Genomic DNA, 18,914 nt, shown 5'->3' with positions numbered 1-18,914 from the left:
ACTCTTTTCTTCTTCTTCTTCTTCTTCTTCTTCTTCTTCTTCTTCTTCTTCTGCAGCTCTGGCGCCAACGTCGCCATGCACACGCCTTGGAAGGATGCCATTTTCCGTCAAGGTAAGCATGTTTTTTTCCCTCAGTGCAAACATGACTCATTTGACACCAAAACAAAAAGATATATATACAAAAAACCGTCCAGAACAGAACGGCGTGTGCGTGGAGCGGCTGGATGCCAAACGCATCATTTTGCAGCCAAATTGACATCATTGTGATAAGATGAGCACGGGAATATGTCACGCATCTGCCGGGAAGAAGCCAACTTTTTTTTTTTATGGCTGTTCGCGTATTTGCATGGCAGCTGCCTTTTTTAAAAAAAAATATTGTGTGTGTGTGCGTGATTTTATATGGGTGCGTGGTTTTCGTCAGGAGCTGCGCGTGTTTTGTCATGTTTGGACGTGACGTTTCTGGACATTTTCAGGTGCGCGCACACGCACACGCACACGCGCGCGCCAAAAAGAAACAGATGTGCTGCCACGGCGCGTCATTTGCGCTAAAACACGCGCCCCCGCAGTTTGGAGTGGACTGAAGGCCCCCCACCCCAAAAAAAATTCAAAAAAATAATAATGAAAATATGAAGCCCATCCTCCTTCCTTCTCGTCCTCGGCAATTGTGGCGCTTTTTAGGGAAGCCAGCTTCCGAGCAGACGGAGACGCGAAAACGATCCACACCCACACGCACGCCCCCCCCACCCCCCCCCCCCCCCCCTTCCACAAAAAGCTCACGGCACAGTCCACGTCCAGCCCACACGCGTCACTTTAATACATGTTGACTGCTGAATGCAGTCACCTCTACAGTACCGCTCCTATACTTGCACTGTACTACAACGTCAAAAAATCACAAAAGGATCGTTTTAGCATCCATCCATCCATTTTTCTACCGCTTGTCCCTTTTGGGGAGGGGGGGGGGGGGCTGGAGCCTATCTCAGTTGCATAAATTAACATTGTTCTCCTAGGGTAAACTGGGTAACACATGGCACACTGACAAAGCTTAACCTATTGTTACTATAACAATCTACAAGGTTAATATAGGTTGCGAATGCAGTCACCTCTACAGTACCGCTCCTATACTTGCACTGTACTGCAACGTCAAATAAAGCTGCAGGCAGCAATGGACGGGACCGACTTTGAGGGCTCATAAAATCCAAACCATAGCAGTAATTAAAACGCTTTCCTCAAATTTTAATCAGAAGGGTTCAATCTCTCTCCTGTGCTAGTTTGAAGCCGACACGACAAACGCGCTCAGAGGAGATAATGTTTGAAAAAAGGTGACTGTTTTTACTCAACTTTTGTTTTGAAGGGGGAATTGCAAACTTCCTGTTGATTTTTGCTGGGGGTTGTCAGTATATGAAATCTAGGTCTAAGTGACACCTACATAGAGGTTTTTGTTTCATGTCTCTACAACATTCCTACTGGGAGTTACAGGCAGTTTTGTCTGTGTTTTCTTCCTAGGGGGCGCTAGAGCGCAATTTTGAGTTTTGGGGTTTGAATTTTTGATTAGATCGCAATTTTCGCCAGTCCTGATGTGTGTGTCCAATTTGGTGAGTTTTGAAGCATTTTAAGGGAGTCAAATTACAGCTCAAAGAGGCGGCAGTATAATAATAATAAAACGCTAGAAATACAATAGGGTCCTCTGTCCCTAAGGGACTCTGTCCCTAAAAATCACAAAAGGATCGTTTTAGCATCCATCCATCCATCCATTTTCTACCGCTTGTCCCTTTTGGGGTGACGGGGGGAGGGTGCTGGAGCCTATCTCAGTTGCATAAATTAACGTTGTTCCCCTAGGGTAAACTGGGTAACACATGGCACACTGACAAAGCTTAACCTATTGTTACTATAACAATCTACAAGGTTAATATAGGTTGCGAATGCAGTCACCTCTACAGTACCGCTCCTATACTTGCACTGTACTGCAACGTCAAAAAATCACAAAAGGATCGTTTTAGCATCCATCCATCCATTTTTCTACCGCTTGTCCCTTTTGGGGTGACGGGGGGGTGCTGGAGCCTATCTCAGCTGCATAAATTAACATTGTTACCAGAGGGCTGGGTTCGGCAACCCAAAATGCTGAAAGAGCCATATTGGACCAAAAATACAAAAACAAATCTGTCTGGAGCCACAAAAAATTAAAAGCCTTATAATGAAGGCAACAGATGATGTAAGTGTCTATATTAGCTATATTAGCCTTCTATCCAAGGCTGACGCAAATCTTCGTTGACAGAAATGTTGTATTTTAACTTTTATTCTACACATTTTTGCAACATTGAAAAAAAAATGACTGACTCAGAATGGCCAAAGGTATAGATGTGTGTGTCCAAGTTAAATGAAACGGCCTGTCTTCTTCTGATGGATTTATTACAATCTTTTGATTGATTGATTGAAACTTTTATTAGTCGATTGCACAGTTCGGTACATATTCCATACAATTGACCACTAAATGGTAACACCCGAATACGTTTTTCAACTTGTTTAAGTCGGGGTCCACGTAAATCGAGCTGGTAACGTTTGCTGTGGTCTGGAACAACATGGCACACAAACAACTATGAGAACTGCAGCCAATATTACATACAGATAATGTGTCATGAGACAAAGGACATAAGTAAAGGAAATTAATTGAGCTCAAATATACCTACAAATGAGGCATAATGATGCAAAATGTACATACAGCTAACCTAAATAGCATGTTAGCATGGATTAGCTTGCAGTCATGCACTGACCAAATATGCCTGATTAGCACTAAAACAAGTCAATAACATCAACAAAACGCACTTTTTTTTTTGCATTCACACACAGTATAAAACATGTGGTAGACAAAATGAGACAAAGAAGGAGTGGAAGATTTTACATGTAAACAAACTGTTGCGTCACACTCCACACTATGGTGAGTTCAAGAACCGCCGAAATTAGTAGGACAAAATGTTGTCCACCAAATAGTCTCATCAGTGAAGCATACACACAAACATATTAAAACAGTGGTAGTTCTAACAATTGGGAAGGTTTGTGTCATGTTTGTCCTCAAACAAATGGGTTAGGGTTAGTCCCGGCCATAGTGGATCTAACATAATAGTGTGAGAGTCCGGTCCATAGTGGATCTAACATAATAGTGTGAGAGTCCCGTCCATAGTGGATCTAACATAATAGTGTGAGAGTCCGGTCCATAGTGGATCTAGCATAATAGTGTGAGAGTCCCGGCCATAGTGGATCTAACATAATAGTGAGAGAGTCCGGTCCATAGTGGATCTAGCATAATAGTGTGAGAGTCCCGGCCATAGTGGATCTAACATAATAGTGTGAGAGTCCGGTCCATAGTGGATCTAGCATAATAGTGTGAGAGTCCCGTCCATAGTGGATCTAACATAATAGTGTGAGAGTCCGGTCCATAGTGGATCTAACATAATAGTGTGAGAGTCCGGTCCATAGTGGATCTAGCATAATAGTGTGAGAGTCCAGTCCATAGTGGATCTAACATAATAGTGTGAGAGTCCAGTCCATAGTGGATCTAACATAATAGTGTGAGAGTCCAGTCCATAGTGGATCTAACATAATAGTGTGAGAGTCCAGTCCATAGTGGATCTAACATAATAGTGTGAGAGTCCCGTCCATAGTGGATCTAACATAATAGTGTGAGAGTCCAGTCCATAGTGGATCTAACATAATAGTGTGAGAGTCCAGTCCATAGTGGATCTAACATAATAGTGTGAGAGTCCAGTTCATAGTGGATCTAACATAATAGTGTGAGAGTCCAGTCCATAGTGGATCTAACATAATAGTGTGAGAGTCCAGTCCATAGTGGATCTAACATAATAGTGTGAGAGTCCAGTCCATAGTGAATCTAACATAATAGTGAGAAAGTTCAGTCCATAGTGGATCTAGCATAATAGTGTGAGAGTCCCGTCCATAGTGGATCTAACATAATAGTGTGAGAGTCCAGTCCATAGTGGATCTAACATAATAGTGTGAGAGTCCAGTCCATAGTGGATCTAGCATAATAGTGTGAGAGTCCAGTCCATAGTGGATCTAACATAATAGTGTGAGAGTCCAGTCCATAGTGGATCTAACATAATAGTGTGAGAGTCCAGTCCATAGTGGATCTAACATAATAGTGTGAGAGTCCAGTCCATAGTGGATCTAGCATAATAGTGTGAGAGTCCAGTCCATAGTGGGGCCAGCAGGAGATCATATTGCCCCTGTCTCCACGCAGGAGAGGGGGGCAGAGCAGAAAAGAAACGGCAGATCAACTGGTCTAAAAGGGGGGTCTATTTAAAGGCTAGAGTATACCAATGAGTTTTAAGATGGGACTTAAATGCTTGTACTGAGGTAGCATCTCCAACTGTTACCGGAATGAAATGAAACTCCACCAGGTCCTCGTGCCTTATTTTGAGTTTGTTGGTGTTTTCCTGTGTGTAGTGCTTTAGGACTTGTCTTGTGCTGTTATTTTGGTGTTTTCCTATAGCAGTTTCATGTCTACCTTTGAGCGCTATTCCCCGCACCTGCTTTGTGTTAGCAAGCAAAGCTACTTAAGTTGTTGCTATTCTTCTTTGTGTGGACATTGTTGCTTGCCATGTCATGTACGGATCTACTTTGTGGACGCCGTCTTTGCTCCACACGCTGCAAGTTTTTGCTGTCGTCCAGCATTCTGTTTCTGTTTACTTTGTAGCCAGTTCATTGCCTTTTCTTTTCCCTTTTGTGTATTTTTGGTTTAAGCGTTACATACCTTTTTACCTGCACACTGTGGTCTGCATATTGGGATTTATTTATTCATCGTGTTTATTAATACTCTTAAGGATATTTTCTTGATGCGAACAAATATTACCAAAGACGCTATAATGTGGTCATCAGTGTTGAATAAAGCACTTGGCTTTCCTGCACAACAACCAAGCTTTTAGTTTCTGTTATAAAAATCAAGAAGGAAAATACGGTGGATTGGACCAACAATCACAATATTTATTACTAGGACTTAACGTGACGTTAGTTTATTTGCACAAGCAGGTCTTCGTAGTTATATTTAGGCATAGCAACCACAAAAGAGCACCAACTAATGCGCTTGTCGTTTCTTTACGTTCAGTTCTGCTATCAAACACTACTAATATAGTAGAGATTGAACTTAATTGCATCACAGAAAGTTTCTCAAACAAATCAAATGTTCAAACAAACATTTTACAAAGTAATCACTGCAGACACGGGTGGTCCGATTGTATTCGACAAGATGATGACGGTAAAATTGTTAAAAGCCATTTCTTAAACACACTTTTTTTTGTCCTGACTTTATTACCTTTATGAACTACTCCTTTCGGAACTATATAAAACTTATTTCATATCTCTCTATTTGAACGAAACAGAACAACAATACCACATGTTCTGATCAAACTCTACACTTACTGTCACTTGTTTTAATGCTACGCTCGAGATGCTTTACAATCGTGTGATTTAAGCCGCAAAGAAGAAAAACTGATGTGAATACGAGTACGAGTTTTTTGGGATACGAGCTGTCTCTCGGCTAATTGTTATGCTAGCAAAATTTCATGTTATGAGCCTCCCCGCCACTAGTTGGTGTAAGGAAAGTCACAGTGAACCCCGTAAAGATCTAACCAAAACATCTGGTCTATTTTGCTCACCTTAGCTTATATCTAGAGATTGACATAACTTTGTTTTTCCAAGCATAGGAAGGAAGAAAGTGAGTGGTGGAGAAGTGGACGATGTTTGTTGAATTAAACAAATAAATAATCTATAGCAGTTGTTCTTAACCTTGTTGGCGGTACCGAACCCCACCAGTTTCATATGCGCATTCACCCAACCCTTCTTTAGTGAAAAATAAAATGTTGTTTTTTTTCAAATTCAAGACCAAGTTATATGTTTTTGGTAACACTTTAGTATGGGGAACATATTCTAAGTAACAAAGACTTAATTTAGAGTTTTTTTGACACAAAGGGAACATATTCTAAGTAACAAAGACTTAATTTAGAATTATTTGGTTAGGGTTAGGGTTAGAGCAGAAGTTCTTAACCTGGGTTCGATCGAACCCTAGGGGTTCGGTGAGTCGGTCTCGGGGGTTCGGCGGAGTCTCCGCCTTGGAGGTAAAGAGACATCCCACTTATCGTGTAAATAAAAACTTCTCCCTCTCAGCGTATGATGGATACCCCCAAACAATGTTCTTTCTAATTTTCCATCTGATTTGCAGGTTTTTTGATTGATTGATTGATTGAAACTTTTACTAGCAGATTGCAAAGGAAGAGAATACACAGTACAGTTTACACAGTACAGTACATATTCCATACAATTGACCACTAAATGGTAACACCCCAATACGTTTTTCAACTTGTTTAAGTCGGGGTCCACGTTAATCAATTCATAGTAATGTGTGTAAGGTGTGTAATTTGTTGTGAGTTTATGCACTGTGTTGGTTTGGTTCTTTGAACAAGGTGATGTTCATGCACGCTTCATTTTGTGCACCAGTAATAAAACATACGACTTTTTCTTGAATTTGAAAAAAAAATATATATATATATATATTTTTCACTAAAGAAGGGTTCGGTGAATGCGCATATGAAACTGGTGGGGTTCGGTACCTCCAACAAGGTTAAGAACCACTGGGTTAGAGGGTTAGGGCCAGGGTTAGAGGGTTAGGGTTATAATAAGGCCATGCCGAATAAGGCATTAATAAGTACTTAATAATGACTAGTTAAGAGCCAATATGTTACTAATTTGCATGTTAATAAGCAACTAATTAATGGTGAATATGTTCCCCATATTAAAGTGTTACCATGTTTCATTACTGGTGCACAAAATGAAGCGTGCATGAACATCACCTTGTTCAAACAACAAAACCAACACAGTGCATAAACTCACAACAAATGACACACCTGCAAATCAGTCTGACTTCTGCTGTTGTCGTATCCGTAATACGCCGATAGGGAGAAGTTTTTATTTACACGATGAGTCGGGTGTGTCTTGACCTCCGCCGAACCCCTGAACCCGACTCACCGAAACCCAAGGGTTCGATCGAACCCCTGAACCCGACTCACCGAAACCCTAGGGTTCGATCGAACCCAGGTTAAGAACCACTGATCTAGAACCTGTGTGTAGCACCATACTGAAGCGGAATATGTCAATAACGCCAGCCAAGGATGATGAAATAATATCTGAATGGCAAACATTTATCCATGAAAATATGGAAAAGCTGCTGATGGTGTGCTTGGTGGAGAGGCAGCTGGAATTAAATTTTGTAAAAGTCTGCTGTACTTTATATTACTTAATAAAACTACTGTAGCTGTTAGTAATACATTTTATTTTCATACAATATTTCTTAACTAAAAGTTAGTTTTTCTTATTAGAAAGCATGTCCGTGTTGAGCACCCCGAAAACAATAACATTTAACTAAAATGTAAAGAAAGAAATACATTTTATATGACAAACAATGCAATAGAATGTAGTAAAACAACTACACTAGTTTTATGAAGTAATGTATTAATAATGTAAAGCATTTACCTTGGAGAGTGGACTTCCATTCATCCATCCATTTTATACCGCTTGTCCCTCTTCTATGGTATCAAAGTCCAGCTGCTGCTCCGTCAACCACACCAGCCGCAGCCTCTCTATATTTTCATGGATAAATGTCCGTCGTTACATATCATTTAAACATCCTTGGCCGGCGTCATCGACTCATTCTGCTTCAGTATAGTGCAGACTAGCAGTGATACGCTCCAACTGCTTCACCAAGTTAGCTTGCTACAAGTTTTTGATGATTTATTTCTTTAAGTCAAAGGCCATCATCCACTTCTTCTTCTCAGCACTGTTCTTCACACTGGCTTTCTTCCCTCCCATGCTTGGGAAAACAACGTTTTGTCAATCTCTAGCTGTAAGACAATGCTAGAGAGTAAGACTAGATGTTTCGGTCGGATCTTACGGGGTTCATTGTGACATTCGTTACGCCACCTACCAGCAAGGATGCTCGTTAACTGGACATTTTTGCTAGCAACCTAAAAGCATAATAATTACCCGAGAGACGGCTCGTATTCAGAAAAATCTGTGAGCTAGGGCACGAGTAAGTCAAGGTACCGCTGTATTGGAAACTGCTACCTGCATGGCCCCACAGTATCAGTGACTATGTTTCCATGCGCTAAATTAGACCGATTTTTTAAAATAATTTGGCTTAGGGCTGGGGGATGTATCGAATATACCGTATTTCCTTAAATTGCCGCCGGGAATATAGTATTCGCCTGCCTAGAATTACAGCCGGGTCAAACACGTTTCTCAAAATAATTAGCGCATGCTTGGCACTTCCGCCGGGTCAAATATGAGTCATTAAATGACTTCCGCCTCCTGGTGGTAGAGGGCGCTAGTGATCCTTCTTGCGACTGCTGGTACTGCAGAAGAAGACAACAAGCAGCAAGAGTGAGGAGCCATTGTTTGCTTGCACTTTTACCATGGAGGATTACATATCTAAAATAAAACAGTTTTCTAAACTGGACTTTCAATCGAAGCAGGAGGTAATACTTAAAGGAAGATCTCCATCGAGACAGAGACACTTTTAAAACTGAAGAAAGATAAGGAAGACTTCTATAGGAGCTGCGCATGGACTCATTTATACCTAAAGGTAAGACCATAATAAAGTTTTTTTTATTAAATGTGCTTTTCATGACAAGGTAAGCGCCGGAGTGAGAAGAGGTTTTAAAATAATTAACGCATGCTTGCCAATCCCGCATGCTTTTGGTAAACGCAGGAGTGAGAAGAGGTTTTAAATTAATTAGCGCCCCTGCGGCTATTCAAGGAAATACGGTACTCGATATATCGCGGGTTTGTCTCTGTACGATATAGAAAATGACTATATCGTGAGTATTCCAGTATACGTTCTCACGTAGTTGCGGGCATTACACTACAGGCTTGTATCACTCTTTCTTGTCTCTCCTTCTCACAGAGACATAAAACAAGCGCACCTTCTTACATACGTCACGTACTGTCGCGCGTGCAACGTCACACGCCCTCGCGGAGCAGAGAGGTAGCAGCATGGGTAAAGTTAGCTGTGGTGCTAGCGTAGCGGTGCGGGTGGTAATACGAGAGAAAGAAGGTGCAAATCTGGTAACAAATGGAGGAATAATTAATTCCCAAGAAAAACAGCACGGGGTCCATCGTCTGGCGGTGGTTTGGCTTCAAGCGGGAAGATGTCGAACAGACAAGCGTAATATGACAAGTATGCGGCAAAAGCGTTGCTACAAAAAGTAGCAACACTACTAATTTGTTGCAGCATTTGAAAAGTCACCCGCTAGAGAATAAGGGGTGCTTGAAACTCTGCATGTGTGCCACAGCCAACAAAATGCCGAAGCAACCGCCACTGATCCAATTGAGCCTGGCGTCTTCCATTTCCACATCAACACCGTATGACAAAAATAGTCTACAACAGAAGGAGATAACGTCCGCAGGAACCTACCACATAGCGAAGGACATACACTATTTGATTTCCTATTATGCAGCTCATTTTTATTTGACAGTTATTGAAATATCTTGTGTGACATCATGCACAAAAGTGCACTTTATTTGTTTTAAACTATTGTAGTGGCGTTCTGTACAAAAAGTGCAATTTAATTTAGTGTTGTTTTGATTTGTCATCTTAGTGACATCATGCACAAAAGTGCACTAATAGCTTGTTTTAAAATGCCTGACAATCTTGCACTTTCTGTTTTGAAATGACATGAATGTTTGTGCCACTGCTTAATAACTGTTTCATAAATACACTTTTGCTAAATTGACTTAGTTGTGATTTCCCTCTCTGCATGAAAGTTTAAAAGTAGCATATATTAATGCAGTATGAACAAGAATGTTTGAATGTAGACACATAGAATCATCATACTGCTGTGATTATATGCATCAAGTGTTCATTCAAGGCTAAGGCAAAATATCGAGATTAGGGATGATGTTTGATAAGAAATTATCGAGTTCGAGCCTATTATCGAATCCTTTTTATCGAACCGATTCCTTATCGATTCTCTTATTGAATCCAGATAGGTTGTTGTATATGGAAAAAACACAATATTTGGTTTAACAAAAGCTCACTTTTATTTTATAAGAAAAAAATAAAATAAAATAAATAAATAAATATTGACTGTTACCCCCCTAAAAAAATAAAAAATAAAAATATTGACTGTTGTTACCCAAAGTATATTAAGTGGGATTTTTTAGAAAAACAAATATATACAGTAACACAAAAACAACCTGTCTCTGTGATCACTATAGGTGTATAAATAATAATATAGTGTTAAATAAAATCAGTCCCTTGGGCACAAAACAGAAAATAATACAGCTCTCCAAAAAGTGCACTTCTGCTGCTATTGGAACATACTAACTACACACACAGGCAGACAGCTAACAAACAATCCAAGACGTCTAATAAAGTTCCAAAGCAGATTAATCCATTTAGGCTCTTTATTGTTGTTGATCTTGCTTTGTCTTTTCCTATCTTTACTTTTGTCTTGCACTGAACTGTTGTTTTTTTTACTGAGATACACACAATGACAAATGTATAAACTGTGTGATTCAATTGGCATACTCAAATTTAATACACAATATGTAAATATTAGCTTCACACAAATATACAGTGCTATCATCAAACAAATACTTCTGAGTGTTGAAACTATTTCGATGGTGGAAATATACGACTGGCAGCCATCTAAATCATCCATTGAAACAGTGCACAAAAATCGTTTTTCAATAAACATCTTAGTTTTAAATGTAACCACTTTCCACCTTAATATTGAGTTACATAAACAACTTAAACAGTTTACTTACAGACTTATATATTCCAAGGCTTGTAAGAGCTAACACAACTTGTCTACTTCTCAATTGTCTCATGACTTAACTGACTCGCCAACCCGGAAGTGGCCAGACTAATGACGCGTAGTATTTTCGTATCGCCACAAGGTGTCAGTAAGAGTCTACAATCAAATGGGCATAACATTTCCCATTTGGGATTCGAATAGAGAACCAACTCTTTTTCTTTACTGTAGTGGTCTCGACAACGTGTACCGGTTCTCAAAAAGGGATTCTTTTCTTATCGAACAACCGGGAAAACCGGTTTCTAGCATCATCCCTAATCGAGATATATATCGTGTATCGTGACCTTGCCTAAAAATATCGAGTTATTAATAAAAGGCCATATCGCCCAGCCCTAATTTGGCTCAATATAAGCATTCAACAACACAAGGAAACACCTTAATCTGATCATGTTTGGCTTTTGAAAAGTCGGACTAACACACCTGGATTATGTGATTGGAAGCCAGAACTCTCAAATGTAAGCGTCAGTGCCAACGCACAGGATATAACCCGGAAGAGGATCCCCATTCAATCAAAACAAAGGCAACAACTGGAATGAAGAGGATACTTTATTTTCTTCGCAAATTAAAAGAACATTTTAAAGTGCATCGATGTGAGGGAAAAAATGGTTGCTTCAAACCATGCGGTTGATCAACCGGGCTGCGGCCTAGCCCAGCCGACATTAGCATGATAACATTAGGTGACGACAGCTATGCGGACAACCAAACAATCACAGTGGCATGAAATATACCAGTGTTTCCCACACATTCATTTATTTGTGGCGGCCCGCCACGAAAGAATTACGTCCGCCACAAATAAAAAATTAAAATTTAAAATGTAAATTTTTTATTTTTTATTTATTTTTTTATTTATTTTTTTAAATTTTTATTTATTTATTTATTTATTTTTATTTTTTTTTCGTCTCCAGGTTCTCAGGCAAATCATATAGTTGATGTAGATGCCCATATCGGCTGTTCAGATTTACTTTACAAAAGAGAAGTGTAGGATACTTCTCTTGTTGCCTTATTTGTACTTGACTTTATTAAATGTATTTATATTAGAAACACAACATGTGTATATAACAAAGGGTGCAAAGTCTGCAGGCAGTAGGAAACACATGGTTAAGTGTAGGGAGTAAAACTGATTCAATATTTTTGGAGCTCTTTGTTCAGTGGATCAGATGTTTGATGAAGCTCTGTGTCTATCTACCACCACTACTGTTTTATGCTTATTTGTTACTGACTGTGGCAGGACACCTCTGCCTCTGTTTCACTTTATGTTGCTGGTAAATAATATGGTTGTAGTAGTAGGCTAAAGTTAAATTATTTAGTAAGCACTAATTAAAGGGGCAGAGCTTTGAGACATTTTAGCTTTTATATTTTATAAGATATATTTTATGTAAGAACCACAATTAATAAATATATTTCAGTGAATAACTTATTGTTCAAATCTGTATATAAATATGTACATAAAGTGTTGTAATTATATTGTAAAATGGATGGATGGACATTTAAAACAAAACTGTTATTATTAATTAGTAAGTATACATTTTTTTAGCCTTTTTAGAGAAAATCAAATCATTGTAGTAAATTATGCAAATTACGAGTAATTTGCCCATAGCCACGCCCCCACCGCCACAGTTATATTGTCGGTTTATGGGAAACACTGTATACAATTACCTGCAAAACAGTGCAAATTGCGAGACTGTGGTTCCACTTGGGTCACGGGATTCTCTACATCAACAATCACCAGTTAGTTTACACAGTAAAAGTGCATTATTGTCTTCAAAATATCACTCCAAGATACAGTTTTGGTCAATAACAATTAGCAAACATTTTTATGTGTACATTATACAAAGTACTAATCAAAATATCCAATTTTTGCTTCATCTGACCACAGAACTTTCCTCCAGAAGGTCTTTTCTTTGTCCATGTGATGTCAGATGAAACAAAAATTGAGCTGTTTGGCCACAATATCATATAATAAATTCATAAAAGAACCAAACTTCACAAATGTTTTTTGTGACCTACAAGTATGTGCTCCAATCACTCTATCACACAAAAATAAGAGTTGTAGAAATGATTGGAAACTCAAGACAGCCATGACATGATGTTCTTTACAAATGTTTGTCAACTTTTGACCACGACTGTATATACAAATTAAATGTTACGTAAAATGTTACCGGTATTTAAGAGGCCGTGGACCACTTAGGCCAGGGGTGTCCAAACTTTTTCCACTGAGGGCCGCACATTGAAAAATCAAAGCAAGCAGGGGCCATTTTGATATTTTTTATTTCAAAAACCAATACAATATATGTATAAAAAATATGCATTTAGGCCTCCACTCAGGCTTGATCCCGGGGACCCCAAAGGGTTTTGGTCCAAAAAATATAAAAAATGTGTCATTATTCAGTATTATTATTTGTACTATTATTCAAGTTTTAAATCTCTACATCAACATTAGGTCCATCTGTCAATGTAACATTTTTTAAAGATTTAAATTGTATGCTCTTTTTGTCAAAGAAAACCCTTTTTTTTAAATGAAAAAAACACACAAAATATGCAATATTTTCACCCAATAAAATTTTTAAAAGTGGGATATTTAAGATTATATAGTAATTGGAGCCTTGAAAAGGTCAATAACTCATAACACCATTGATTTTAATTCATTATTATTTTTTGAGCAGTGACACTGAAAAACTAATCACACTAAAATTGTAGGGGATCCAAATATATATATATATATATTATCATTTATTTTTTTACTGTTTACTTTTAACACAATAGTTTCGAGATCAACTTCAGATCTGTCAATTATAAGTTTTATTGTTGTTTATGTTATTTGTTTGTTCGTTTTAGGCCCTTCTTTTTAAAAAAAAAACAGCTCGGTTTTTTACACGGCAAACACAAAATATGCAACAGTTTCCCCAAAAAATCTCTCCTTTCATGTGACGTAATTGGAGCCTTGAATAGGTCAATAATTCATAATGACATTGATTTTGATTCATTATTATTTTTTAAAGAAAGAAACAGCCTGCATGGCAGCTGTGTGTTATTAGAGTAAACATTGCTACATGTTCTTGTTACATTTCACCTGTTTGCTCTTTTATACCACTTTTTATGTTTTAAATTTATTTCAATCTTATTTTTAAAATGTGCCGTGGGGCCGTTAAAAAATGACCTGCGGGCCGCACTTTGGACACCCCCGACTTAGGTCTTCTTGGGGCTTGTGGAACGCACCTTGAGAAACCCGGCACTCATGCAACATCCCACAAAAAAGGGGTCAGAATAATGTTTGTGGGTGATTTATAAGAAATTGCACGGTATAACAGGGCGCAGATGTAAGGCGGCTCCCGTTAGATTGTGCAGGTGTACCTAATGAGTTGTCCAGCTAGAGAGCGCTGTCACCTCGAGGTGTCTCACACGGAAATGGATTTGCTTTGAGAGCAGGAGGGAGTGTTGGCGGGGGTAGAGCGAGAGGGGGGTCGCAGCGGTGAGGCGCCCGCTGGCCTCCTGTCTGGACACATCACCTCCTCCCTGGCTGATACGGCCGATACGTGGACTCACTCAGCACTCCTCGTCCCCTGCATCACCATGCAGATCTGGACTGGAGGCCCTTCTTTATGACTAACGTGGTTAGCCAGCTGAAGTTGTTCTACCTGTAGCTTTTTACCTGCCCACTGAACCCAAAAATAATCTTTATTTTTGGAATCACGCCTCCCACTTTCACTTCAACCCCACTGCACGGATGAAGCTTTAAAAACCTCCGAGCACCCGCGTTTGCGTTTAAAAATAGTGCGGCACCAGCCACTTAGGTAGGCCGTATATCAAGTCAACTGATTGCATTTCAACATTTTCTTCCAATATATTTTCCAACAGTAATTTACTTGCAGGCAACAAACGTGATTTATTATAAACAACTTTTACAATGACTCTCCTATTATTTTTCCTGGTTCCCTGACATAATTTATGGGGTACAAGACCAATATAATTGGCAGGGACATGTATGATTTTGTGACATCAAAACAACAAAACGTAAATGAAGTTGGCTCTTTGTCAAGTCGTGCTTTTGTGTGGCAGCCTTCTAACTGCACCCTAAACATTGCTGAGTGGCAGTCATGTGTTCATGAGGCCGTTTAATTGACGAACTACATGGAATGATGGCAGAATAGGAAGTCAGCCAAGTTCATTAATACACATTACCTCCGCCATCACATCACTACTCTATACTAGTGTTGTCCCGATACCAATATTTCCTCAGTGAGGAGAAACGTGTACATCTGTACCCTTTGCACAGTGTCATTACGCTCTGGCGAAAGATTGTACGCCTCCTCTTTTATTTGGACTTTCCCTGATTACATGGCAACAGCTGTTTCCAAGGGACGGGGGTCGTAAACAGCCGTCGCCTTTGAGTACAACAGTTCAAAGAAAAGGTCGTAAAGCAGTTCAAAGAAAAGGTCGCCTTGAGGGGAGTCGGGCCCTGCTTCCTCTCCGCTTTGTAGTTCTTGGGTCAAGACAATATATTTCTGTTGATTACAATACATGAAAGAAACAGAACACCTTCATGTTGCTTCCCATCCTACACAGTGGGGTTTTACAAGCCTTCTTCTTGGTAGGTTCAAAGACAGCTTTTGTCTTCTCGCCGGGAACTCATTGAAACACAAAGTTTTGTGATAACTTAGATACAATTATTCTGACAATACCGTCTCTAAAAAGTACCGGTGGATCTACACCTGACATCCACTGTAATGATGCCAAGTACAGGAGCGTATCTAGTCGATACTACTATGATTACATAGATATTTTTTGGCATCACAACATCTTTAAAATGTATATTATGTTTATAAACTCAGGAATTATGTCCTTGGACTTTGAATATGACCAATGTATGATCCTGTAACGACTTGGTATCGGATTGATACCCAAATTTGTGGTATCATCCAAAACTAATGTAACGCATCCAAACAACAGAAGAATAAGTGATTATTACATTTGAACAGAAGTGTAGATAAAAGAGAAAGTAAGCTGATATTAACAGTAAATGAACAACTAGATTAATCATTCATTTTCTACCACTTGTCTTTAATAATTTTGACAAAATAATAGAATGGAAAATGACACAATACGTTACTGCATATGTCAGCAGACAAATTAGGAGCCTTTTGTTTGTTTACTTACTACTAAAAGACAAGTTACTTGTATGTTCACTATTTTATTTAAGGACAAACTTGCAATAAGAAACATATGTTTCATGTACCCTAAGATTTTTTGTTAAAACAAAGCCAATAATGCCATTTTTTGTGGTCCCCTTTATTTATTTCAAAATACATTTTGGTACCGGTACCAAAATATTGGTATCGGTACAACACTAGTTGAAAGTATTCTATAGTTCACATGTCGCTAGGTCTGTTAGGGAGACCATTGAGACTCCGGAAAAGACTCCAAGTAGAGCCAAACTAGACTTGCTATTTGAACCACTACTCTGTATTAAATAAACAATGCAACTGGTCAATGTTGCATCCCTGCATCACAAAGTAGTCTTTCTCTCAGAGCATCTGATATCCCGCTGTTGGCGGACTAATCCATGGGCTGTGATAAATCAGGATTACGCGTGTAAGCTGTGTGGAACATTTACATCAAGTGCGGCCATCTGCTTCTCCTGTGTCAGCATGCATGTACTGTAATGGAACCCATCTTTTGTGTCCACTTCCAGGTTGAGTAAGAAGCCCGCTGTCTCAACGCCGCCATGATCGCCACCGGCGGCCTGCTGCGCATGAACCGGCGCCAGGATTCCCTGCGCTCCAAGAACCGCGCTGAAAACAAGAAGAAGCGGAAATCCAAGAAGAAGAAGAAGAATGACGTGGTGGTGGTGAAGGGCAAGCTCAAGCTATGCTCGCCGGCCGGTTTGGTGGCGGCCGCCGGTGTTGTGGTTCTCATCGTGGGGATTTCCATGGCCATACTGGGCTACTGGCCCAGCCAGAACCAGCAGCAGTACCAAGATCGCCGCAGGACTGGAGTGTACAACAGGTTGAGTTTCTCCCAAAGTCAAAATGTTTCCTCCAACGCCGGCCGAAACCCTTCCAACCAGACCAAGCTCTTGAACCACAGCCATTCCAACAGCAGCGACCTGACCCCCTCCGCCCGGTGTGGCTTCCTCTGCGACTTCCTGGATAACCACCTTTACTCTGACAACCTCAAAGTCTTTGGACCGCTGGTGATGGGAATCGGGATTTTCCTTTTCATCTGCGCCAACGCAGTCCTCCACGAGAACCGAGACAAGAAAACCAAAATCATTAACCTGAGGGATATCTACTCCACGGTAATAGACCTGCACAGTGTTCGCTCCAAGGAGTACTCGCCGCTCAATGGTTTGGTGAATTATACCCAGTCCAAGAGCGCAGAGGGTCCGTCGGTCTCCCACCCCCCGAGCGTGATGCATACTCGCAGCTCCTGGCCCTCCACTGGACTAAATCTGCGCGGTGACCTCGGCGGGGATGAGGTCTTCAGACGTCCGTCATTGGCCAGCCGCACACAGAGCTGGTCCAAAGATGTCCAGACCTTCACGGACACGGTCTACAGCATCTATAAGGACTATAGCAACAGCAGCGAGGAGGCCCCGCAGCCACGACAGTGGGAGACCACCTCCATTGTCACCTCCTCCGTCAATGCCTTCACCCTCCCAGTCATCAAACTGAACAACTGCGAGGTGGAGGCGTCTGAGAATGTGGCGGAGGGGCACTCTGAAGAAGGCGTGGTCATCGAGGCGGGAAATATTAGTGAAGAAGCACGTATTGACGAGACTGACGCCAAAGAGATGGAGCACTCTGCGACGAGTTCACCGTCACCTCGGCAGTCACATGAGGACATACCCACAACTGACCACCAGGGTGCGAGACAGGACCCGCCGCAGTGGACACAGCTGTTTCCTCCGTCCCCAGTTGCCAGGGCAATGGGGTCGCGGCTATCTCTCAACTCGCTCACGGATCAGCCCCGCTCCGCCCGGCGCTGCAGCCTGTCGGCGGTCGTGTGTCGTCAAGGTGACAGGGGCAGGCGTTTCAGCTGCCCCCGCTTGGAGCGCTCCAACAGCAAGGGCTACATCAAACTGAGTGACCTTGGGGGCGAGTCCTTTGAAGCCCCGGATACTTCTTTAGCCAACACCGAGCAGGGCATAGCAGCGGCTGGCGAAGCTCAGGGAGAAGAGGGGCTGTCCACCCCCAGCGGCTCTGCGGAATCGTGAACATTTTTTCAGAAGATTCCCTCACAACTCTCCCATGGCTGACGTCTTGTCGTTGGGGACGCCGGGCTGAGCATCACAGCCATGAGCACTCAAGGGCACAACACAGAAACCACAGCTCCAATAGTCATACTGACTTTTCTATTTTTTCAATGTAGCAAGAGCAATACTAAAGACTTTCCAAGAATTTGTAAAAAGTTTTGGCTCGCAGTAGAGGCAAGGAAAAAAACTGTAGCTTGTAGAACAAAGCAGAAAAGACGGGAAAAGTCGCCCTTGTAGCATCAACTCTAACTTCAACTAGTCGTCTCCACTGCATCGCTACGTGAAGAACCACGCCATGAGGTCAACCAAGATGAATCTCAGGTTTGATTTAAGGAGCCCCGCGGGGACTTGGTAGGGGGACGTGGTCTTTCTTCCCTCACGTGCACAACTGTTTATACAAAACGTCACGGTTGAATAAATATGACCCCCCCCCCCCCCCCATACACATGTTGGCCCTGATACAATGTACTGTAGGCGTCCTTTTTGTGCAGCGAATGCGACGTAGCTTGTTTGCGCCCGATCACGGGAAAAAAATTAAAAGATGACTAAACAAGGTTGGAGTCTCTCAGTCTGCAAATTTGATCTGCTGTTGATGTAATATTCCCTGAACTCATGTCACAAATTGTCTTCATTTTACAACTTTAAAGGCCTACTGAAATGCGATTTTCTTATTTTAAACGGGGATAGCAGGTCCATTCTATGTGTCATACTTGATCATTTCGCGCTATTGCCATATTTTTGCTGAAAGGATTTAGTAGAGAACATCGACGATAAAGTTTGCAACT

The 18,914-nt window shown here is 40.8% G+C and overlaps 1 protein-coding gene across 2 annotated transcripts; it reads left to right on the top strand.

Moving 5' to 3' along the window:
• On the top strand, positions 1-18,678 carry LOC133631416 (transmembrane protein 200A). Of its 2 annotated transcripts, none has more exons than XM_062023615.1 (2): positions 1-112; positions 16,567-18,678. In XM_062023615.1, exon 2 carries the CDS (start codon positions 16,600-16,602, stop codon positions 18,088-18,090), a length of 1,491 nt encoding a protein of 496 aa, XP_061879599.1. In that variant the 5' UTR covers positions 1-112; positions 16,567-16,599; the 3' UTR covers positions 18,091-18,678. The 2 variants fall into 2 exon arrangements, with proteins under 2 accessions (XP_061879599.1, XP_061879600.1); XM_062023616.1 differs by lacking the exon at positions 1-112 and adding an exon at positions 8,328-8,644.
• The last annotated feature ends 236 nt before the right edge of the window (positions 18,679-18,914 follow it).

This window comes from Entelurus aequoreus, linkage group LG16, assembly GCF_033978785.1.
Source record: "Entelurus aequoreus isolate RoL-2023_Sb linkage group LG16, RoL_Eaeq_v1.1, whole genome shotgun sequence".
Lineage (NCBI taxonomy): Eukaryota > Metazoa > Chordata > Actinopteri > Syngnathiformes > Syngnathidae > Entelurus > Entelurus aequoreus.
This window is presented reverse-complemented; position numbering and strand designations above follow the sequence as displayed.

What these genes read in the sequence shown, in the direction of transcription:
- LOC133631416 (XM_062023615.1), top strand. Translation starts at nt 16,600, where the DNA reads ATGATCGCCACCGGCGGCCTGCTGCGCATGAACCGGCGCCAGGATTCC.